This window comes from Plecotus auritus (assembly GCF_963455305.1).
Source record: "Plecotus auritus genome assembly, chromosome: 1".
Taxonomy (NCBI): Eukaryota; Metazoa; Chordata; class Mammalia; order Chiroptera; family Vespertilionidae; genus Plecotus; species Plecotus auritus.
Genome location: NC_137770.1, coordinates 32,067,817 through 32,092,093, shown reverse-complemented (window position 1 = coordinate 32,092,093; position 24,277 = coordinate 32,067,817). Strand labels below are relative to the sequence as shown.

At 39.0% G+C, this 24,277-nt stretch overlaps 1 protein-coding gene across 2 annotated transcripts; it reads left to right on the top strand.

Annotated features, from left to right (window-relative positions):
• Positions 1–24: 24 nt before the first annotated feature.
• EIF2S1 (eukaryotic translation initiation factor 2 subunit alpha) lies at positions 25–24,045 on the top strand. 2 transcript variants are annotated; one of them, XM_080683959.1, is made up of 8 exons: positions 25–497; positions 4,885–5,126; positions 10,817–10,896; positions 12,839–12,990; positions 17,247–17,353; positions 18,416–18,513; positions 19,415–19,558; positions 21,243–24,045. In XM_080683959.1, the coding sequence occupies exons 2-8, from the start codon at positions 4,886–4,888 to the stop codon at positions 21,366–21,368; spliced, it is 948 nt and encodes a 315-aa protein (XP_080540085.1). In that variant the 5' UTR covers positions 25–497; position 4,885; the 3' UTR covers positions 21,369–24,045. The 2 variants fall into 2 exon arrangements, with proteins under 2 accessions (XP_080540085.1, XP_080540086.1); XM_080683960.1 differs by having other exon boundaries at positions 366–497; positions 17,268–17,353.
• The last annotated feature ends 232 nt before the right edge of the window (positions 24,046–24,277 follow it).

Here is a 24,277-nt window from a genome sequence, read left to right as displayed (position 1 = left end):
CTCCCGCTCCAGTCCCCGGCGGGTGTGCTGGGCTCTCCAAGCTTGGAGCGAAAGAACAGGAGAGAAGAGTACACTCCTTCTCCTTTTCCGCTTGTCATCTGTGGTCACAGCGCCACCTCATGCACGAATGACCGGAAGTCTTAAGAAAGGATTTATTCATCAGGGACAAGGAATCGGAGTCCTACCTCTTCCCTGCGCCTTGAAGGCTACTTATCAAAAATTAAAGAAAACTATGAGAAAGCGTAATTTTCAGGTCCTCCTGTGATCTCCGTTCTTCCCTGTTCTCGGAGGACCTGGACTCTATGGTCAGTGAGGAAGAGGGGCCTCGATTCTGTTGGCGCTTGCGTGCTGCGAGGTGGTTCCGCATGCGCGGTGGGACTGAGCGAAGCGCACGCTGGAGAGGATCGGCAGCGGCTGCTGTGGCGAAGCGAGTCTGATCTCTACAATTAAGGAGCGCGGCCCCGGACCCCACTGTAGGATTCACACGTATACCTCAGGTGACTAGCGCCCTAGATCGGATTCTCCAAGATCTCACTCTGGTTGTGGCCAGTACCTGGGTGGTCGAGGGAGGGTAGGCCCGGGCTAGCACCTCCTGTTCGGGCGCGGGAAGTGTCTGGGCGCCGCCGCCGCCGCCGGCTCCCGTCGGTCTTTCCGTGTTCCCGAGGCACCTCTGTAGGAGCGCAGGAATCTCGTGAAGGAGAGTGGGTTCGGTGTCCTTAAAGTGAGGGTGCCTTGAGGTGGGGCGCCTCGGGAGGATGCAGCGACACCCCAGCCCCAGAACGTCGAGCACTTAGCTCTTTCCGGGCTTGAGAATTCCGACCTTTTTGTTTTTCTCCTTTCGGTCCCAGGAAATACCACCTCTCGGTGGAAACCAGACTGGACACCTCAAGGGGCCGGTGGGATGGGTCACAGTGTTGACAAGAGCTGGGTTCTAAAAGGTCCATCAGTAGTTTATTCATTTGATCGTCTTATTTTTAAAAATTGCAGCTCATGCTGCCTTAAAGCCCGAGATTTCTGTAGAATGAATCACTCCGCGAAACTAAAACAAGCTTCCTGTCGGTTTACCGTGTTTCAGCACCGATGGGAGCAGAAGTATGGAATTACACGCTGTGGTCTTACAGTTAAATAAAAAGGAAAATGTAAAATAAGGGAGTATTAAGGTTAGATACGTATTCAGCCTGAGAGGTCCCTTTTTATTATTCCCCAAACATAAGGTACTTTAATTTTCGTTAAACAAGAAACATTGTTTCCTGGGGGAAAGGTGTAACAGAGAAGTCTTAGTTTTTCTCCTGATTGAAGTTGTTATTCAGGGAAAAAAACTTGTGTCTCCGTGTCTTTGAAGAGTTTGGGAATTACTTCTACTTAGCTGTCCTGCCAGTTCATCTGATGCCAAATGATCTCAGAGATGCACAGCCATGTGTGTAGATATTGGTGCTTCCTTTTTCCACTACAGTGAGATCATTTAGAAGCTTTCTTTCCTGTAGCACTCGAGTCTAATTAAAATTACACAAGAGTTGCTTCTAACACGTAATACACGTCACCCCCAAAATGAGTGTGGGCTTCCCGTATCCATAGTTTAAGAAAGGAGTCCTTCTTGTCGTTTGACCAGGCAAAATTACTGGCAATGTAGAGTATTTGAAATTAGCTGTTAATATATTCTGAAAGATGGATGTTCTTTAACAAAGAACACATGGTATTGTAGTACTGTGACATATTGAGGTTCTGTGGGTTAAAGACGCTATTTTATGTCATAAGACTTGGTTTTAGCTTGTACATAGTAGATACTACAAAATGGAAATAATATGTTCTTTGCCTTTACTATGTTATATTTGTACTAGAGGCCCCTTCCACGAAATTTTGTGCTCTGGGGGAGGGGGGGTGGTCCCTCAGCCTGGCCTGCGCCCTCTTGCTCCTTACAGCCCACCTGCTCCTGCTCGCCAGCGGTGAGCCCAGCTTCTGGCTGAGCAGAGGGGGGGCGCACTGACCACCAGGGGGCAGCTCCTGCATTGAGCGTCTGACCCCCGGTGGTCAGTGTGCATCATAGTAACTGGTCATTCCACTGTTCCGTCGATTTGCATATTAGGGTTTTATTATATAGGATAGCACATTACACTTTCAAAATGTTTTTATAAGTATTTTATCTCACTTGATAACTCTCCACAAATCTGGGAGGTACATGGCCCAGACTAGAAACTACAGTTCAGTGGAAATACATTTTCCAAGCAACCACAGCTGGTAAGATAACAAGGATTGACACCCACATCTACAACTGTTCCCGAAGTGCACTATGCTACCTGCCTGACTTGAGGACTTATTTGAGGGCCAAATAACATAAGTCAGAGGGCTTTGAAAATTAAAGGGTTGATAGATACCTAACTTGTGGCTTCTATTTTCCTGACTGAACTTTTAAAAGTTAGTGTAATTAACATAAATAAGGAGATACGTTCAAAATCTGCCAACCAATATGCAGGTTCTCTGTTAAATGCATTCTTTTTGTACTTACCTGGAATCTCATGAAGGAGAGTGGGCCAAGTGACTATATAGCCTCTTCAGTATACTTAAAGTAAGGATGCCTTGAGGTGGGGCGCCTCAGGAGTACGCAGTGACACCCCCTGCCCCAGGACACTGGACATTTTCCTGTTTCCAGGCTTGAGGATTCCGGCCATTGTTTTGTTTTTAAACTGTGAATGACATATCATTAGCAGTATTCCTTTATTTACACTATATATTGCATAGACTTGAACCTCCAAAAGCTGTAGAATTTATATCTCTCTTCAGGATTCTTTTACACTATTGCCTTTGTTCTTTAACCATCAAAAGCCTTGCTTCCCCAAAATTACCAGCTTTACTATTTGAGGAAACTTGATAAGTAAATGTGGTCAGCACATGTTAAAGTTCTTAAAACTATTTCACAGATCTCCATGACATCATTTTATTTTGATAACCAGTTTAAAACTTTTTTAGCTCTCAAATTTTATTTGACAACAGTCCCGTTGTCATCCCCGCTAACCCGTGCAAAACAAACAAAAAGAGCCCTGGTTAAAAATAAAATGACCAGCTCAGCTGTTTTCTTGGTGGGTAATTCTGGCCATTGAATGTCTACTTCCCTTTATTTGCTAAATTCCTATTTTGTCAAGTTACAAGAGAATACATCTCTACCACTATTATAAATGTGCTACTTTATTTTGTTGATGTTGTTAAATATGATAGGTTAGTACTAAAAGTTTTCACTAATCTGTAGTAAATGCTTCAGCACTGAAAATGTATATTAATGTTGCTCTTTGTTTAAGGTGTTTCTGATTATAGTACATTTATCAATAATGTTGAGAGAAAATATTGCCTGATGAATAAGCACAGATTGTGGACCAAAACCTCATAGGTTCAAATTCTGACACTATTACTTGTTAGTAGCATATGACAGAACAAGTTGCTTAACCTGTGCTTCAGTTTCTTCATCTATAAAATGAAGAGAAAGTGGTACCTCAGCGAGATAGGCAGCGGCCAGATCATATAGGACCGTGTAGGTTATTGGGAAGATGTATATAAGTCAATGGGAAGGTACATGTGGATGCAGTTGCACTGCAGCAGAACTCTTGGTGGTCTATGTGAATGCCCTGTCTTTAAGATCAAGTAATGGAAGCCTTATTTCCCAATTAATAAGAAAAACAGCCCTAGCCAGTTTTGCTCAGTGGATAGAGCACCAGGCTGGGGACTGAAGGATCCTGAGTTTGATTCCAGTCAAGGGCAAATGCTGAGGTTGTGCGCTCGATCCCCAGTGGGAGGCATATAGGAGGCAGCCAATCAGTGATTCTCTTTCATCATTGATGTTTCTATCTCTCCCTCTCGCTCCCTCTCTGAAATAAATAAAAGTATATTTTAGAAAGAAAAAAAGAAAAAGAAAAACAAGGTTAGTAAATTTTTCATAGGCATTTAGGTCCTATTATTGCCTGTCTTCTGAGCTTTCACAAGAGTAAACTGATTAAGGTTAGCAGAAAAATATGAAAATCATCAACTGATTAGTTTGAGAGCTTCTGTTTAAAAATACATTTCTACTCATGGTATGATTTCAGGCATGTGGGTCATAAAAGGATGGTGCTGAAAGTAGGTTGGGTGGATCAAAGAGAATAGTTTTAAATACATTTAATGCTTGGAGGTTAAGAGAAACTTGAATTCTATAGTAATGAAGGTCTATAAAGCTATTCTCAAGATTGAGTATACCTGTTCAACAAAAGAGAAGATTTTTGGGGAGTGATGAAAAAATTAGAAACTAGAAATTATGGTAATTGTGAATCCATTGTGTTAAGAGGAAAAATTTGGATAGGAGGGTACATGTTAGTTAAATTTAATATATTTTGTGATTAATAAACCTAATTTTTTTTCTGACATGTGATATTGTGATTTTGGCTGTAATAAATTATAGGGTATATAATTTCACATATGGTTAGGGTTTAAGAAGATACTTCCCTTTTTATGTAGTGGGTACAGTCTTGGCTGATTTAGAAAAAGAATAGGTTTAGAATTTGCTGGTAGGTTTATTGATGCTTTCCATCATTTGTTTTTCTTGAAGTGGTGTTAATAAAATAGTATTTAACTCTTGAGGTACCTTTATCCTTAGATCTCAGTACTTTATAGATGGTCATTAATTTTTATGATTCCTCTGAAACTGATGGCAGAGAATCACCCACGCCTTACAAAAATGTGGAGCAGCATAAAAATTAAAGCTTGGTTCTTAGACATCATCTGTTTTCTGATACCATTTAAGAAGTTTAAAGAGGTGAGAAGACTTAACAAGTTCTTCCAGTGGCAAAATGTGGAAAATTGACTCACATTTCTTTATTTTGACCTTAACTGAGCACTTACTTGATTCTTTTGTTTAAATTGCAGAATGCCGGGTCTGAGTTGTAGATTTTATCAACACAAATTTCCTGAAGTGGAAGATGTAGTGATGGTGAATGTAAGGTCCATTGCTGAAATGGGGGCTTACGTCAGCCTGCTGGAATATAACAATATTGAAGGCATGATTCTTCTTAGTGAGTTGTCCAGAAGACGTATTCGTTCTATAAACAAACTCATCAGAATTGGCAGGAATGAATGTGTGGTTGTCATTAGAGTGGACAAAGAAAAAGGTAAGTGAAAAGAATATCTAAAATACAGGGTGGGGTAAAAGTAGGTTTATGGTTGTGACTATGCGACAGAATTTATACTTGTACTAACTATTGTATTATTTTCCATACAAACAATTACCCCTACATTTGCCCCACTCTGTATAACTTTCAGATTTAAATGGTTTATTATAAAATATATTTTTTTGTAAATTGCCTACTGTAGTAAAAAAACAAAATACCTCCTTTTATAAATTCTTTTACATACAAAGTTGTTAGAGAATGATGCCAGTTAACCATCTAAGCAAGATCTCTTAAGTTAGTGGTTTAATTAGTACATCCCAAGGCTCATTTTTATGGGTCAAAATAACTTGAATTTTATTTCAGAGGAATTTTCCATTTAACATTTTTGGACCATGGTACATAAACAATTTATAAGTTTTAAATTGCACACCATTCTAAATAGCCTGGTGAAATCTCTAGCCATCCTGCCCAGGTTATGAATCACCCCTTTGTCCAGCATATCCACGCTGTATACACTACCTGCCCATTAATTACTTAGTAGCCATCTCAGTTATTAGATTGACTGTCAAGGTATATGAAGTGCTTGTATTAAAGTAACTATTATTTTACTTAATAATGGGCCCAAAATATGTATAACTTTATTTGGATATGCCAAAGAAAAGCCATTAAACGCATCCTTTAAATGAGATGCTATATATGTATAGGGGGGAAAATAGTATATATAGGATTTGATATCTGCAATTTCAGGCATCCACGGGGGGGTCTTGAAATATATCTCCTGTGGATAACAGGGGACTATTATATTCCTTAAACTTTAATAAGTCTTCATAGCACTGCCCCAGAATGACCTAGAATGGTGTCTTATCTTGTATTTCCTTTTTATTATCCTATCTAATAAAAGGGTAATATGCAAATTGACCGTCACTCCAACACACAAGATGGCCAGCAGGGGAGGGCAGTTGGGGCGGACCCAGGCCTGCAGGTGAGGGCAGTTGGGGGGGGGACCAGGCCTGCAGAGGAGGGCAGTTGGGGGTGACCAGAGCAGCAGGGGAGGGCAGTTGGGGGCAACCAGGCTGGCAAGGGAGGGCAATTAGGGGTGACGGAGCCAGCAGAGGAAGCAGTTGGGGGTGACCAGGCCAGCAGGGGAGGGCAATTAGGGGCGACCAGGCCAGCAGGGGAGGGTGGTTAGGGGTGACCAGGATGGTAGGGGAGGGCAGTTAGGAATCATTGGGCTGGCAGGGGAGTGGTTAGGGGGTGATCAAGCTGGCAGGCAGAAGCAGTTAGGGGCAGTCAGGCAGGCAGGCAAGCGAGTGGTTGGGAGCCAGGAGTCCTGGATTCTGAGAGGGATGTCCGACTGCCCGCTTAGTTGGGGGTGACCAGGCCTGCAATGGAGGGCAGTTGAGGGGGGGGGACCCAGGCCTGCAGTTGGATGTCCCTCAAGGGGTGCCAGATTGGAGAGGGTGCAGGCTGGGCTGAGGGACACATACACACACTCCTCCATGCACGAATTTTGTGCACCGGGCCTCTAGTATAAAATATAACAAGAAGGAATCAAATTTCCACCTGCAATCAGAAATATATTTTATTTCCATATACAATAGACATGTGAAAATGATTTCCATAGCTGCATTGCTTGTACAGTATTCATTAAAAACAGGAAATAATAAAAATCATGGTGAAATAAATCATGACACTTCTGATGTGGAAAGATGACTGAGGTAAGATAAAAAAAAAAAGCAATGCGCAGATGGTCCTATAGAGGGGATCCATTAAGGATACTAGAAGATTAGTTCTTATTGGACAAATCTTTAAAAATAATAGCTATAAAGCCAGACTATAAAAAACAACTACCTAAAGACAATGGTAACAAAAGCAGGTGGAACTGCAGGAAGAGGGGGAATTGCACTGGATAAGTTTTGCAGCTTTTTGTCTGAATGCATATCACAGATAGCTTCAAGCAGGACAGCTAAAATTCTAGTGGAAACCTACAGTCTTAATGGCTTGAGAACCAGAAGTGACAGTTCTGGACAACCACAGCAGATGGAAAATAGTTATAGAGATCAGAGAAAGAAGAGATAGAGGGAGAACCCCTAAATTTGTATATAAATTCTGCTTAAATCCTGGCTGACCTCTGAACTACAGGGTGAACTGCAAGCAATCCAATAGGGCAAACTCTAAACAGATTTCAGTTGCTTTCCACCTGGGGAGACAGCTTATAGTTCTGAATACAAACAAATTAACTGCCTGCTAAAACAAAATCAGTATCCTTAAGGGGAACATAAAGAAATTCAGAGTCTGTCACATCATTCACAATGTTTAGGATACAGTCCAAAATTGCCAAACAGGAGAGAAAAGGCAATCAGTCGAGACTGACCTAAAGATGACTCTTATGTTGGAATTAACAGATAAGGATTTTAAAGCAGATGCTATAACTGCTCAAGGATATTAGGAAAATATGCTTGTAATGAAGAAAATGCAATCTCTAGAGAAATTATAAACTCGCACAAAAAAAAACTAAACAAATCTTACAAATCAAAAGTATAATATTTAAAAAATTAACTGGATGGACTAACAGATTAAAGATGGCAGAAGGCTCTTGAAGATAGTTCATTTAAAAAGAACCAGTCTGAAGAACAGAGGGGGGGAAATGGTCAGATATCAAATGCTCCATTTTAAAAGAAAGAAAGGGCAGAAAATATATTTTTAGAAATCATGGCCAAAAGTTTCCCATATGTGCTAGAGAAATATAAATTTATAAATTGGAGAGGTTGAACAAACCTAATAAGTTTGTGTCTAGGCACAAAGGACTGTTAAAAAACAGATAAATTGAAAACCTTGAAAATAGCCAAGGAAAATGGCACATTATTTACAGAGGATCAGTAATATAACTTACTGTGGCATCCTTATTGGAAATAATGGAGGTCAGGGCATTGAATGACATCTTTAAAGTAGTAAAAGAAAAAAAACTGTCAAGCCAGAATTCTGTATCTAAAGAAAATATTTAACAGTGAAGATCAAAATGAGACCTTGTCAGATAACTAGAAACTAAGAGGATTTATTACCAAATATACCTGCATTATAAGAAATGGTAAAGGAGTTATTCAGACCAAAGAGATGTGATGCCTAAAGTAAAAAATATGTAGGTAAATTTTAAAGACCTTTTTTCCCCTCCTAAATTTTTTAGAATACATTTAACTGTTCATCTCTATTTGTACCGGTAGGATTTTAATTTATGGAGGTGACTGTTGACATAGGCCAATGCTGTTGGAAGAAAATTTTTATTAAGTTTCCCAGGAGATGGGGACATACCTGTGCTATGCAGAGCCACATGGGGAAGCACCAGATTTGTTCAGGAGGCAGAAGGAGCAAGGGGAAAGCCAGAGCCTTTATTAAGATTTCCACAGGAAAAGCAAGGCAGGTCAGGGTAAACAGTTTAGAGTTGGCTAATTTGAATAGTTCCGGCTTTGGGTTGATTTGGGGCAGGGGGAATATTGGCTTGGTGTTTGAGACTTTGATGAGGAAATGGTTAGAAATAAGGGCTCGAGATTGGTTAGTTGGCATGTGAAAGGCGGCTCCTCTAAGAATTGGCTAGTCCTAGGAAGGGGCTTCTCTTCCCACCCAGTCAGCCAGGCCATAAATGTCAGAGCACCAATGCAGACCTCTGGCGCCCAGATGAACAGGGGAGCCTCAGGGTCTCCCCATACCCACTCTTTTGTCCACATTTGTGATGACAATACTGATATGCTACAAGACAAAGTTGATCACAGCTTGTCATCCCAGATGTCAGCACCCCTGGTTAACAGAGGGACCTCAGAGAATCCCCAGCCAGACCCTTTATTCACATGAACCTGGTACCACAGAATCCAGCTGGTCCCATGATATGGAAGAAACACCAAAAATGTACCTCTTCCATGCTTACACAGCATAAACAGTTGAAGGCTCTTTTCCTACACCATGTTTCTAGATAAAAATTTTCAGAAGGAATTCTCTACTGGAGTCAACAATAAAGACTTGGTTGAGGAACTGGTGAGTCAAATTGAAGAAGCAGCAGCAGCAAAGAAACTATCACTATCTAAAGCAACCAAACCAGATTCTTCAAGCCAAAATGTGCCCACGTCACCCACATCAACCAGTCCTTACTCTTTTTTTTTTTTCCTGTATGTTCAGATTTCTGTAGTTCCATTCCACCTCAGCCCTTAAGCCCTTCCAATTGGGCATGGGAATCTGTTGTCACTGAGAGTCCCACAAATGATGTCCAAATGCAAGCTCCTCAATTGGAGAGGGTAGTGGCCTCAGTTCCTGCTTTATACTCTGACTAGAGGCCCGGTGCACAAAATTCGTGCAAGGGGGGGGGGTGTCTCTCAGCCCAGCCTGCACCCTTTCCAATCTGGGACCCCTTGAGGGATGTCCGACTGCTCATTTAGGCCCGATCCCCAGTGGGGCAGTCGGACATCCCTCTCACAATCCAGAACTGCTGGCTCCCAACTACTCGCCTGCCTGCCTTCCTGATTGCCCCTAACCGCCTCTGCCTGTCAGCCTGATCACCCCCTAACCACTCCCCTGCCAGCCTGATTGATGTCTAACTGCTCCCCTGCCAGCCTGTTTGCCCCCAACTTCCCTCCCTTGTAGGCCTGGTCCCTCCCAACTGCCCTCCCCTGCTGGCCCTCTTGTGGTGGCCATCTTGTGTCCACATTGGGGCAGGATCTTTGACCACATGGGGGCAGCCATCTTGTGTGTTTTATTTATCTTCTATAATTGAAACTTTGTAGCCTTAAGCAGAGGCCTGGGCCGGCCAGGGTGTGCAGAAAGCTTGGCTTCCTCCATCACCGGGGCAACCCTAGCCTCCTGCTCTCTCCAGCTCTGTGGCTGCCGTCATTTTTGTTAGGATTTATTTATCTTCTGTCATTGAAACTTTGTAGCCTTAAGCAGAGGCCTGGGCTGGCCAGGGTGTGCTGAAAGCTTGGCTTCCTCCATCGCCGGGGAAACCCAAGCCTCCCTCCTGCTCTCTCTGTGGCCGCAGCCATCTTGGTCGGCGTTAATTTGCATACTCACTCCTGATTGGCTAGTGGGCGTGTTTTGTGGGTGTAGCAGAGTGATGGTTAATTTGCATGTTACTCTTTTATTAGATAGGATGCCTGTGACATAGCCCAACCATGGAACTTAAGTTTTCCTGATGAGGATGAAATATCCAGCTTTTCTTTCCACTGTCTATGTCAGTATCTCTCATCCACAGGCCCCATCTAGAACAGGGTTCTTCCCTTAGCATCTTTGCTGGTGTAGCTGTAGGTCTATCTCCTGGGCAAACCTCATCCAGTATGACAAGCTGAGGCCTTGTAATCTACAATCTGAGAAAACCCGGAATTTCAGAACCCCTCCAGTATGGTGGACTTGAGATTTCTCTAATCAAACTACTAATGCCAGATTGCACTGGGGCGGGGGTGGGGGGGGGGATATAGATAAATAGAAAATCTTTTGACTAGCTTTAATTTGATAATTGAAAACTATTAGATCTTTCCAATGAGGTAGTAGAGAATATACAATTACATGATAATCTAAATGCATTTCTGAAAAAAAAAATTTATCAGGATTTTAGTGGGGAGTAAGTGTAGGTATACCAACCAAACATCTGGTTGTGGTATGCTGGCATCTGGACAGAGATAATTATTTTCCTTTTTTTTTTTTTCATGCAGGTTACATTGATTTGTCGAAAAGAAGAGTTTCTCCAGAAGAAGCAATCAAATGTGAAGATAAATTCACCAAATCTAAAACTGTAAGTTGATTTTTTTAGTCAGATTAATCCACTATTTGATGTGCTTAATAATCAGCAAGTCATGTTCTGGCAAAAATAAAAAACAAAACCTACATTTTCTGTAACTTTATTTTCATTTCCAGTTGTATGTTACATAGAAAAATGATTTAAAGATTTAATTTCAAAAGAGTATGACTGCAGTGTTTTTATCTCATGGTGTTATATCTCAAAGTATGATCTAATATTCTCAAAATAGTACTGAATGTTTTTAAGCGACTTTAGGAATAAATTAACTATGGGTGACTTCTTTTTATTTGGCTTGTCATAACATGTAGTTAACGTTGGTCCCTATTCTGGAATAAGGGTCACAGAGATAACTGTTAAGAATGATCAAGGGTTTGTAAAATGTTTGTGAATCTAAGAAAGCAAAGCAGAAGTCTATTAGTAGTTTTGGGGGTTTTTCCTGAGTTAAGGTTATTACTTTTTTCTTTTTTTGCTATAATTTCCTACTTCCCCACAGTAAACATAAATTAAGCAAGAATAGCCATTTCTGCATTCATCTTGTCTATGAGTTGTTCTGTTCTCTGGTCCTATTTAGATTGTCCTTCATTCCCTAGATCCTGAGTTCTTGATGGCACTGTTCCATTGTTTCTCTTTTATTTGACCTTTTTTTTTTTTCATATAATTTTAATTGATTTTAGAGAGGAAGGGAGAGGGAGACAGATAGAAACTTCAATGATGAGAGAGAATTGTTGATCAGCTGCCTCCTGTACACCCCTTACTGGGGATCCAGCTTGGAACCCGGGCATATCCCCTGATTGGGAATTGAACTGTGACACCCTGGTTTAAAGGTTGATGCTCAACCGCTGAGCCACACCAGCTAGGCATGTTTGCCCTTTTCTTGTGTCTTGTTCTCCTCTGCCGTGTGTCTTTCTGCCCTAAAGATAAAGTGCCAAGAAAACCATGTTAAATGAGAAGATTTTTGAAATCTTGTTTAAATAGTAAAACAGAATAAAAATCTAAAAGCCATCAGACCATTACCCAATCTTTCCCTTTGCTTTACTGATGTGTTCATTATTACTGTAGTCTGGTTTACACATTCAAAAGCGCTATCACTAAAATCCCTTTTTAATGAATTCTAGGACCTTGCCACTCAGAGTAGTCTATGGACCAACAGCATTGGCATCACCTGATTGCTTATTAGAAATGCAGGATCTCAAGTCCCAACAAGTTTGAGAATTCACATTTGAGAAGCACTGCTCTAGAAAACTTCCATTTTGTTTTGTCACCTGGTGTAAAATGACTGTTAGTAGGTCTTATCAGGATAAGATGATAGACGAAATAGCCAATGTTAGTACCTTTAAGCCCTTTTATTTTAGAAAAAGATTTAGATTAGAAAAAGTTTGGCAGCAGTGGGTAAGATTGAAGGATAACTGTTAAATAATAACAGAGCAAAAGAAATATTGAAATCTCAATCCTGTTTCCATGATCTCATGAGTGGTAGTAATAATAGCTTACATTTGTTTAACAGGATTTGTGTAACATACAAATTTTATACATTTGTATAAAACATTTGTATTATGTTTTTCATTTATAGTATTGCATTTGTATTTGTTTGATCTATGTAAGAGCTCTGCAGTAAAAAGGAGAGATACTATCTCCCTTTTCCAGAGGAGGAAACAAACTCAGAGGTTAATTAGAGTCAAGATGTAATCTGAGTGTTAGGCTGCTAAATTCTACTATTCTACTTGTTATACCCAGTTGAGTTTATTATTATGGGAAAGCGAATATTTCTCTATGAAAAAGAATTTGTTGTATGGCGATCCTTTGTTGTTAAGCAATTATTGTAGTCACATTAACCAACGGTTTGTTTTTATATGCTATCTAATAAAGTGTAAAAATACCTATTTTTTAAATAGATCTCTTACCCTTTGAATTGTTGAGTCCTTCATTTTGTTTCTAGGTTTACAGCATTCTTCGTCATGTTGCTGAGGTGTTAGAGTACACCAAGGATGAACAACTGGAAAGCCTGTTCCAGAGGACTGCTTGGGTCTTTGATGACAAGTACAAGAGACCCGGATATGGTGCCTATGATGCATTTAAGCATGCAGTCTCGTAAGAACATCTTTTTGGCTCTACTTCAACCTTGATATCACAGCTGCTGGCTCTAGCATGCAAGTTGAGAGCTTAACATGTAATAGTAGAAATTTACATTAAAATATTTCAGTATAAAAGGCCCATCATATGAGCCAATCATGTATAGCCAAGCCTATATAATTTCTTTTTTTATTGGTTTGAGAGAGAGAGAGAAACATCGATTTGTAGTTCCACTTACTTAAGCATTCATTGGTTGCTTTTTGTATGTGCCCTGAATGAGGATCGAACCTACAACCTTGGCATATTGGGATGACACGCTAACCAACTGAGCTACCTGGCCAGTACTTACAATTTCTTTTATTAGTTACATAGTTTCATAAACCATATTCTTTCATCTCATGCTACTCCCTTACCCATTCCCTTCTCTTGGTTTTTTATTGTCCTAGGTAACTTCAGGGCCAGTGTAAATGTTTCATCTAAAACTATAACCTCTTGTTTTCTTTTCCTCACAACTCCTTAGACCTTCAGCCCATGCCACTTTAGCCAGTCTTCCGTATGGCTTCGCTCTATACCTACTATCACCAGGATTTGCTCTGCCTTTGAACCTTTAATTCACACGTTCTATATTTTTCCACAGCCCCTGTCCTTCCAGCTCCCACATAGTTAGTCCTACTCTGTGTCTTCTTAATTCTTATGTCAGGCTCTGATTCCACACCTTTTTTTTTTCTCTCTTTTCACTCCTTGCCTTCTCTTTCTTATTCAGCATAGCTGCACCATGGTCCATCATTTCAAGAACTTTCTTGCCAATATCTTGAGCTTTTGCCCTGTTTTTCCTTCTTGTTACATCTAGTCTTGAGTCGATGTTCCTGCCTTCTCTATACTTGTAGACTGCTAGGTGCTGATAGGAAAAACCTCCAACAGTCTTGCAGGTTGGTGCCCCTGCATATTCATGGTATCAACCTCAGCTGGGCCTACACTGCTGCCCACATTCTCTGTGCTCCTGGGTAGTTCTTCCTCTCATTCTTCGAGTTGGTATTTTAGAGCTTCCTCAGTTACCCACTCCATCCTTCTTCCCTCACTCTCACCTGGTGCACTCACTACCTATTTTATAAAGAAAATAGAAGCCATTGCATAGGTTCTCCTCTATTTCCTTACACTATCTCAGCAAACTTATCTTCATCCCACCTGTCATTACTCCTTCCTGAGCTTTTGTCACACTGGAATTCCTGTCCTTCCTGCTCTCCAACTAATCTTACCACCTGTGCCCAGCTACTGCTCAGGGACCTTTTTCCATCTGTTATTCCATCTCTTGGGTCCTTAGTCTTTCCCTTAATTGTTTTTGCTCCAGCAGCATAAAAATATGTTCTGATTTCTCCCATTTACACTAAAAAAACAAATTCTGTCTACTTTCTCCTGAGCAAGCACTGTGGCCTCTCCTTTTAACATCCAGACTCCAGTTCTGTCAAAATCTGCACCTCCCACTCTTTCCTAAATGTTAATGCTCCACAAGCAGCCTCTCTCTGCGCTGAGGTTACTTTGTTAACCTTTGTGCTGCTAAGAGGCAATGGTTCTCTCAGCCCTCAGAATGGCTGAGTGGGGCCTGGGACTGTTAGAGCCTGTGGCAAGCTTACTCATTGGGTTCTCTAAATCCTTTCTAGTTTACCCCCACATGGGACTTTTTTTTTCATATGTTGTTGGGGAGGTGAGAATAGTAATTATAATAGCTAATATTTATATAATTCTCACAACAACCTATGGTATAAGTTCTTTTAATACTTATCTTATAGATGAGGAAATGGAAGCAGAGAGTCAATAGTTTGTCCAAGTTCACACAGCATATGGTAGAGCCAGGCTCCATCCAGAGTTTATGCTATTACCATTAAAGCACTGCTTTATATTTTTGTCCTCGCTGACTGCAGTCCTGCATTCCTCAGTCAGTACATTTCTTAACTTGGCTTGCTGTCATCATCTGGCCCCAGCTTACCTCTTTAGCTTCCATCTCCAGCATTCTCTCCATTACTGCTCACCTGTGGCATAGATTATTCCCTTTCCCTTATCAGTCTTCTCTTGTGTCATGTAGTGACTACTTAGATTTAAGTAATACTGATTCTTTGCCACATGTGCTTCATATTTTTCTTTTAAAAAATAAAATATCTGAAATAATTGAAAATAATGTTTTACCCTTCCCAATCTATTCCTCTCACTCATCACTGGTAACCACTATTCTGAAATTAGTATTTTATGGTTTTAATAAGAACTTCAGAAAGTACATATTTTAAAATGTACTCAGAAAGTACATATTTAAATTTTTATTCTATCACTTTATGTACCTTGAATTTTTACTCATAAGACTGCTTTTGAACAGGATTTCTCCAAATTGATAGATGTATGCCTGCTTCAAGTTAATTTCGTTTTTGTTTAAAGCAACACAAATTTATTTCTTACATTTATGGAGGTCAGAATTCTGAAGTGGGTCTCACTGTGTTAAAACCAAGGTGTTGACAGGGCTGTATTCCTTCTGGCAGCCTTAGGGGGAAATTCATTTCCACACCTTTTTCAAAATCAATCAAAGTCTCTCTCTTTCATTGTCACGTCACCTCCCTCTTATACAGAACTTTGTGATTACATTGGGCCCGTTCATATCATTCAGAATAACCTCTGTATCTCAAGATCCTTAATATAATCACATCTGCCAAGTCTCTTTTATTATGTAAGATAATGTATCCATATATTTTTGGGATTAAGACATGGATATTTTTCAGGGATTATTAATCTGCCTATCACAGCCATAACTGATTTCTTCTGTAGCCATTAGAAACATTCTTCCTACTTTGTACCATAAAAGGGCTTTTTTTAAACTTTATTTTTATTGTTGACACTATTACAGATGCCCCATTTCCCTCCCTTTGCCCACCTCCACCAGTCATGTTCTATGGCTGATCCCTTCACTTTCTTTCATGTTAATTTCTCTGTAGTATTTTATTATGAGAATATGTTTTATCTGTTCTTCTATTAAGAGATACTTAGGTAAGCCCACTCTCCCCCCCCCCCTTTTTTTTCCAAACAATGCTGTGATGAATACTGATGTATGTCTCTGTGTGTACATGTTTGGGAGTTCTAAGATATATACCTAGGACTGGAATAGAATTGTTTGCATCTTTAAATTTACTCATTTTTTCCAAAATACTCTCTAAGTTGGTTATTTATATTATCTCTAGCAATTGTATGAGCATCCCTGTTTCTCTTCATCCTCACCAACATTTGGTGTGTGTCTCAGATTTTTTTTTTCCTTTTGCCAAACTGATGGATGTACAATAATATCTTGTCTTGATTTGCATTCTGTTGGTTGTTGGTGAACTTCACACCTTTTCATGTTTATTGACCGTTTATGTTTCATCTATGAAACATCTGTTTATCTCATTTGCCCATTTTCTGTTGGTTTGTCTTCTTTTGCTTTGTAGGCAGTATTAGCTGAAAGAAAGTTTCCTCCACCCAAATTCCTTTGCCTTTCCTTCCTTAACCTATGCTTTTTAAGCCTAGTGCTTGCTCATGCCATTTTTTTTTTATATATCATACCTTTCTTAAAATAGTTCTGCTTTTGCTTATTCAAATCCTATCATTCTTTTAGTCGTTTTATTTTTTTCATTTGTCATTTGTTCAGCAATCATATTATTGACTTAAGATCCTGGTTCCTGTCTTGTGGAATTTAGGAAGGTCAGGAAAAATTCTACTTTATCCATGAAGACCCTTGCTGACCCACTTACTGGAAGTAGTTCCTTTCTCTTCTAATTCCTAGGGATGTAGTTTTATTTTTAAAAATTTTTCCATGTTTTTGTTCTTTTCCAGTTAGATTGTAAGCTTTTTGAAGCAGGAAATGCTAATTACACGGAAGTGCTTAAGTATAGTGGGATGCCAGGGAGACATTTTAAATTGCTTGCTTTAGCCTGATCTCTATAATTTTTCCTTTAATAATGATCAATTGGATGTTTTCTATTTGTCATATCCTGCTAAATGCTGCATTGTTCATTTAATACCACAATCCAGTGAGATGCACTGTTTTTGTCCTCATTTTACACATTTGGAAACTGAGGTATGGAAATGCCAAAGAAACATAGTTATCAAACGGCAAAGCTAAGATTTGAACTCTAATTCTAACACTAAAGTCTGTGCTCTTATACATTATTCTGCGGTATTGTTTGGTATTGCAAGTATCAGTAAAGTAACCTTGACCTTTTGTTGGTTTTTTTTTTGTTTTGTTTTGTTTTTTTAATCAGAGACCCATCTATTTTGGATAGTTTAGATTTGAATGAAGATGAACGTGAAGTACTCATTAACAATATTAATAGGCGTTTGACCCCACAGGCTGTCAAAATTCGAGCAGGTAAATGATTTTTTAAAGGATATTAAAAGGTTTTGCATGTATCAAAAAAGTTGTCAATGAGCCTTCTGAAGAATATGCTACTATATCAACATCTGTACATTTTTCTAAATGTATTTTTCATATGAAAATTTAAGAACTTAAATATTTGCTGAATCATCATAAAAGGTATATATTGACACAAGTTAACCTTAAGTTAGCCCCCTCCTTTTTTTTAAGGGGGTGGTTATTTTAGTGTATACTTTAAAATAATCTAACAGTACAAATATCCTCCCACATTTCTGGATTAACCACTGTTAATAGTTTTTAATATATTCTTTCAGACATTTTTCCTGTACTCATAAGCTGTATAGGAATATATGCTGTTTACATTCAGATAGGACTTTTTTTGTTGTTGTTATTACAAAGATGAGATCATACCATGCAAAGTTTTCTCCAACTAATTTTTCCCACTTGATGTATCATGGTTGCCTTTCCATGTAGAGCATAGGAATCTTTTTCATTCTTTTCCATGGCTAGGTAATAGTCTATAGAGTGGTTAACTTAACCAGTCCCTTCTTAAAGAACATTTAGGTTGTGCCAATTTTTTTATTAGACAGAACACTATAAATTTAACATTCTTATACATAGATACTTACCCATTTGTACAAGCATTCTGTAAGGCAGATTCCTAAAAGTAGAATTGCAGAGTCAAAGTGTATACAATTTCTAAACTGTTCTCAACAATTTGCAATTATTGTTTCATTCAGTATTAAAACACTTCTCTCTATTTTACAAATAAGAAACTGAGGTACAGAGAAGTTGGAATTGTGATTTTTAACCCAGGCATAGCCAGAATTCAAGGTGTTTGTTAAATGTGCCTGTCTTATAGGGGCTTGATGTGAATGATAGGATATAATTTCAGATAGTTTTAATTATGAAAGTTAGTAGCTGGGATTGGTTTCTAATTGAAAGGATGATGAAAGCTTTCACAAGTGTTTGAATACTTATGTATCTGATTTCTTTTATGCCTCTAAATATTTTTTGCATTTTTTTGATATAAGCTTTTGAATTGTGTAATTTTAGATATCGAAGTGGCTTGTTATGGTTATGAAGGCATCGATGCCGTAAAAGAAGCCCTACGAGCAGGTTTGAATTGTTCTACAGAAACCATGCCCATCAAGGTGAGCAGTCAGTTTTCTCCCCCCCTGCTGAAATACCCACCTAAGCCAAATCAGATTTTTTTTATGATCATGTTTCATAACAAGTGTTATGAAAAGTGATTCTTGGTGATATTTCCAGGTGATATTTACGGTTGTGTATAGGCTTTTTGTTGTAGCTACTGTTACTGTCACAGTGGATAGAGATTCCTATTGGTATTTAGTGCAGAGGGCTCCTTTACAATAAAACATTATGCCCTGGCTGAAGTGGCTCAGTTGGTTGAGCATCGTCCCACGCACCAAGAGGTCATTGGTTCACTTCCCTATCAGGGCACACGCCCAGGTTTGAAGGCTCGATCCCCAGTAGTTGGGTGTGCAGGAGGCAGCAGCTGATTGATGATTCTCTCCCCCTTTTTCTCTCTCTAAAATCAATAAAAACTTTTTTTTAAGTTGTACCCATAATGCTTATAGAATCTTGAAAAGGGCAACATATTCTCATTCACACACAATTTTTAGGAGGTTTGCTATGAATCTTTTGTTAGCAATAAAATTAACTGAATGGTTGTTATTTAGAATCTCTTAGAAGAATTTCTTCTGTTTAGTTTGGAACCAAATTGAAATTTTTGTTTGTTTTAGAGACAAATTATCCATTATGCTGGCAATGGCTCTAGTTAGTTAAATCTCCAAAGACACCCAGAAATTGTCATTGCTTGTATTCAGTATTGCAGATTTGATTAAATCACTGTATCAATTAGCTTTTGCTACCTTAACAGGCTATCCCAAATTGCTAACTATAAAATTGGTGGTTAAGTTTTGAGAATTAAGATTTGTTAAGGCAGCAGATTAGTAAAACAGTTCTCAAACATCCTGATAGTTGTGTGTTCTTTAGGTATACTCACAGGTGAATTTTTATCTTCTTCCTTAGATTAATCTCATAGCTCCTCCACGGTATGTAATGACTACAACCACCCTGGAAAGGACAGAAGGCCTCTCTGTTCTCAATCAGGCTATGGCTGTTATAAAAGAAAAGATTGAGGAAAAGAGGGGTGTCTTCAATGTTCAAATGGAGGTAAGATTAAGAGTGGTTTTGCCTTGTTCTTAAAGGTTTTAATAAATTTAAAAACATCTAAATGATTTGCATTCTAAAATCTTAAAAAAAATGAGTACATTTAGGATTACAACTCTGCTAAGCATAAAATAATTATTGACTCAGAGGATTCCTAAAAGGGCTTTTTATAAGTAAACTAGAGGCCCAATGCACGAAATTTGTGCACAGTGGCGGTGGGGGGGATCCCTCAGCCAGGTCTGCAACCTCTCCAATCTGGGACCCCTGAGGGGATGTCCCTCTTGCAATCTGGGACCATTGGCTCCTAACCACTCACCTCCCTGATCACCCCTAACCACTCTGCCTGCTGGCCTGATGCCCCTAACTGCTCCCCTGCCTGCCTGATCGTCCTTAACCACCTCTGCCTGCCAACCTGATAACCCCTAACTGCCCTCCCCTGCCGACCTGGTCGCCCCTAACCGCCTCTGCCTCGGCCCCGCCACTGTGGCTTTGTCTGGAAGGAAGTCCAGATGAATGTCTGGAAGACGTCCAGTCTAATTAGCATATTACCTTTTTATTAGTATAGACTAGAGGTCCGGTGCACGAAATTCATGCACAGGTGGGGAGGGGTGTCCCTCAGCCCAGCCTGCACCCTCTCCAATCTGGGACCCCTCGAGGGATGTTGAATCTCAATGGGATCGGGCCTAAACGGGCAGTTGGGCCTAAACGGGCAGTCCCTCCCACAATCCAGGACTGCTAGCTCCCAACTGCTCGCCTGCCTGCCTGCCTGCCTGATTGCCCCTAACTACTCCCCTGCCAGCCTGATCGACACCTAACTGCTCCCCTGCAGGCCTGGATCCCCCCAACTGCCCTCTCCTGCAGATCTGGGCCCCCCCCTCCCGCAACTGCACTCCCTGCAGGCCTGGATCCCCTTCAACTTCCCTCCCCTGCAGGCCTGGTCCCTCCCAACTGCCCTCCCCTGCTGGCCATCTTGTGGCAGCCATCTTGTGTCTTGGAGTGATGGTCAGTTTGCATACTACTCTTTTATTAGATAGGATAAGAACTATCATGGGATGTTTATTGAGAACTGTTGTCACTGGTGGTGTTAGGTGTCCTGTCGTCACCCACCCAGCAAAGGGAAAAAAATAGATGATTGAAAATTAGTGGTTGATTATTGTCAAAATTTAATGTAAAATACTTAATTTGATCTCAGAATTAGAAATAAGTGTAATTGCCTTTATTTCCCTCATCTCAACAAGAATAAAACCTAATTTTCATATGTATATATAAAAATATTTAACACATTATAGATACACACATGATAATTCTTCTCTGCAAAAGAATAGTAAATTTATTTTGAACCTAGAAGGTGCATCTTTATAGCACGTCTTTTGAGTTTGAAAGATATAGCCACTGAGATTATTTTCATATATTTTCAGTTTTAGCTTGTAAAAATAACAGAAAATAGTACTTTGTTTTAAATACACACATATTTCTTTTTTTCTGTACTGTTTTATTCTCATAAGTTTCTTCCATTATTGAGCTAATGGAATTTATTAGTCATATGTCAGCACTCAGAAATGAATAGATATGGCATCAGAGTTGTTAATTGTCTTTTAGAGTTAAAATACTAGGCAGTGATAGTATTGAAATTCAATTTTGTGTACTATTTGGCTACTTCATTGAAATTATGCCTCTGCTTCCACAGCCCAAAGTGGTCACAGATACAGATGAAACCGAACTTGCAAGGCAGCTGGAGAGGCTTGAGAGAGAAAATGCAGAAGTGGATGGAGATGATGATGCAGAAGAAATGGAAGCCAAAGCTGAAGATTAACTTTTGGGAAACAGAGTCCAATTTAAGGAACACAAAACAGCCCTTCCTGGCTATAAACCCTAGACTTAAAAGTTTTCTAGTATTGAAAACTTCACAGCTGAATATTTTTTATTTTCAAGTATTTAAATGTTCTAACAGACCAAAACGTGAAATGTCCTAAAATGTCGGCTATTTTCACACAGTAGCTCCAACACATTGAGCATTTTTTAAGGGAGTGGCCCAGTTTCACTAGAGACAAATCTCTAAGCTAAGAACAGTCAAAATTGGGCTTTCCATTTCTGATGTCCCTAGATTGACACCTGTTTGTAGTTCAGTGCCTCTATGTAATTTATCAGGGGTACCCAAAGCAAATGGTCCCAACCTTTCTATATAAATGTATCAAGCAAACATTAAATAAATTTCTGGGATATTTAACTATAGGCTTCTTCCTTCTTGTCACCAGTTATAAAAGCATGATTACTAAGACCCTAATTCTATTCATTTTAGTCTAGATGTAGAAATATAAGGGCAGATGTTCAAAGGATCTATACAACATCCTTTCAAAAGGAAGGCTTAGAGAAAATAATTTTAACTACAGTGAAAGTTAATTCTTAAGGGGAAAAGCCTTAAAATGCAATTAAAGGATTACATTGGTTGTGTGCCTTTTACATCTTTGAGACTGATGAAATATATGTGGGAGAATTTCACACTGGTCCTGGTTGGTGTACTAAGCTGCTTGCCTGAGTTTGTAATTCAAAGTGGTAAGGTTGGTTTTATTTTGTTTGTTTTTTTAAGTTGCTGCTGCTTTAATTTATTTTGAGTCTCATCGCCCAACTTGAGATTTTTTCCCCCCATTAAAATATTCACTAGGTGCCATCTAGAGAGCTTCAGTTTTCTTTATAACAGATAGGGATCTGTTTGAACACAATTACCATGATTTTTCTACATTTCCATCATTTTTATCTTTAAGAACTAATTATTTTAAAGGTATATAAATTTAAAGGTAAATAAATTCATTCATAGAAAACACATGGTTTGAAGTTATAGCTACAATAACCAGGGTGTAGAAAGTCTTGAGTTACTTTGGTCTTTGTAGATTTAATCTTAGTATACTTGAGGTACTAGATATATTAATTTTATTAAATTATTCTGACGAATAGCCATTTAAATACTTAGAAAATGAAACCGTATCCACCTTCATCAATCCAGGACTAGATTCAATATTTTAAAAAAGGGACTGGAAAATAGTGTTGATGAGACAGTTTGTGCCATATGTGAAGGTTGTCCCAATCTAGAAGCCTGACTTCATATAGCCATCTCTACAAGGGAGCCATGGTTGCGAGCTAGCATACCATACTGGGAATATTTAGAGGAAAATCAGGATATATTCAAAATTAGCACATAATTTTCACCTTGGTCTTTTTGAAGAGTCAAAAAATAAGTCTGTAAAGCTCACAGCAGATGTCATCAAAATATAACAGATGCTCCTTAAATGTTTGCTATCGACAGGGAATTGAATTTTTGTTTACTGAATATTTTTATACTTCAAAAGCTATAACGAGAAATGCTGGTAACCTTCATGGTGAGTGAATTTATCCATGCAGGCCTTTTGTTCAGTTCCACAACAGTTGCAAATTCATGACCCTTACCAGAGAAAAGATTGATACCTCAGTGATAGAACTAACTAAACTTAAAGCATACATATACCTTGCTGACCTAAAAATATCACTTTTAAAGGACAAGATAACATACCCAGCTCCAGATAACTGAAGGAACAGATTGACAAAGTCAAGTGACCAGTTTATCCAAATCTTGGATCTCCCCCCAAAAAACCTCTTCATTAAAATAGGACAACTTCATCTACTTCCCATTCTGCCTTGGACTGACATCAAGTGATTATCAGCTCAAAACTGAACCTTAGCAATAGCTTGGTTCTTAATGCATAATTAATTGAGAATGGCTGACAAAAAAATGAACATTCAAACCATTTTTTATCTTTTCCAAAACAAGACAAACCAATACTTTGGATAATTCTAAGTGGGAACTTACAGAGACATGCTAAGCACTACATTATGCTTAGCAATACAATTATTACTCAGCTGCCAGACTTTCAAACATTCTCGATTTAACTACTTTTACATCAAAAACAGTTGAATTCAAATGGTTCAGGATTTTAAAAATTAAAATGCTAGTACCTTGATAAGAGTTGTTCCCTGATTTGCTTCAAGGTGATGGTCATCTACTTTAAATGCATGAGGACTGTCCTACACAGTATGGTACAGTTGTGCCAGTTTAGAGAAGAAGCCATCAAACCAAATACAGTCAAATTCAGATAAACACCTGTTGCTATCCCAAAAGCAATAAACTAATTCCAGGGACATTAGACCTGGTAAAATGCCAAACGGAAAATGGTGCTCTAAAAGGCAATCTCTTTACAATGTAAGGAATGAAGTAAAATTTCATTCAATTGGAATTTTGATCACTCAGGTCAAGTATTCTACTTGAAATTAAGAGAACAGTTCAAACTAAGGACAAATTTTTACTTCGGAAGTATCTAGTCCCCTTAAATGTCAGTTACGTATCTTACCTATTCATTAAAGGGAGTCTATAAGTACTTGTATTAAGCAAGAATGCTGGCAATATCTTGTGCCAGTTTACTGTATGAACTTGAAAGCAATAAAAATGTTTTTTAAAATAATTGTATGATACAGACTTTTCACTACTGCAGGTTAACCTTCCAGCTGGTGAAGCTTCTTGGTACCTATTTGTCTCAATGTTCACTTAGAAAACCAAAATCTCATGCCTTGATTTAACTCTTTTCCTATTCATATCTTTCTCTGTCCTTTAGAGAGCTCGGCTCTGCTTCTTTCTAAATGGTATTTTCCACAGTAAGGCTATAATTTTACCTTTTTTTTAGTATGTGTGACTAA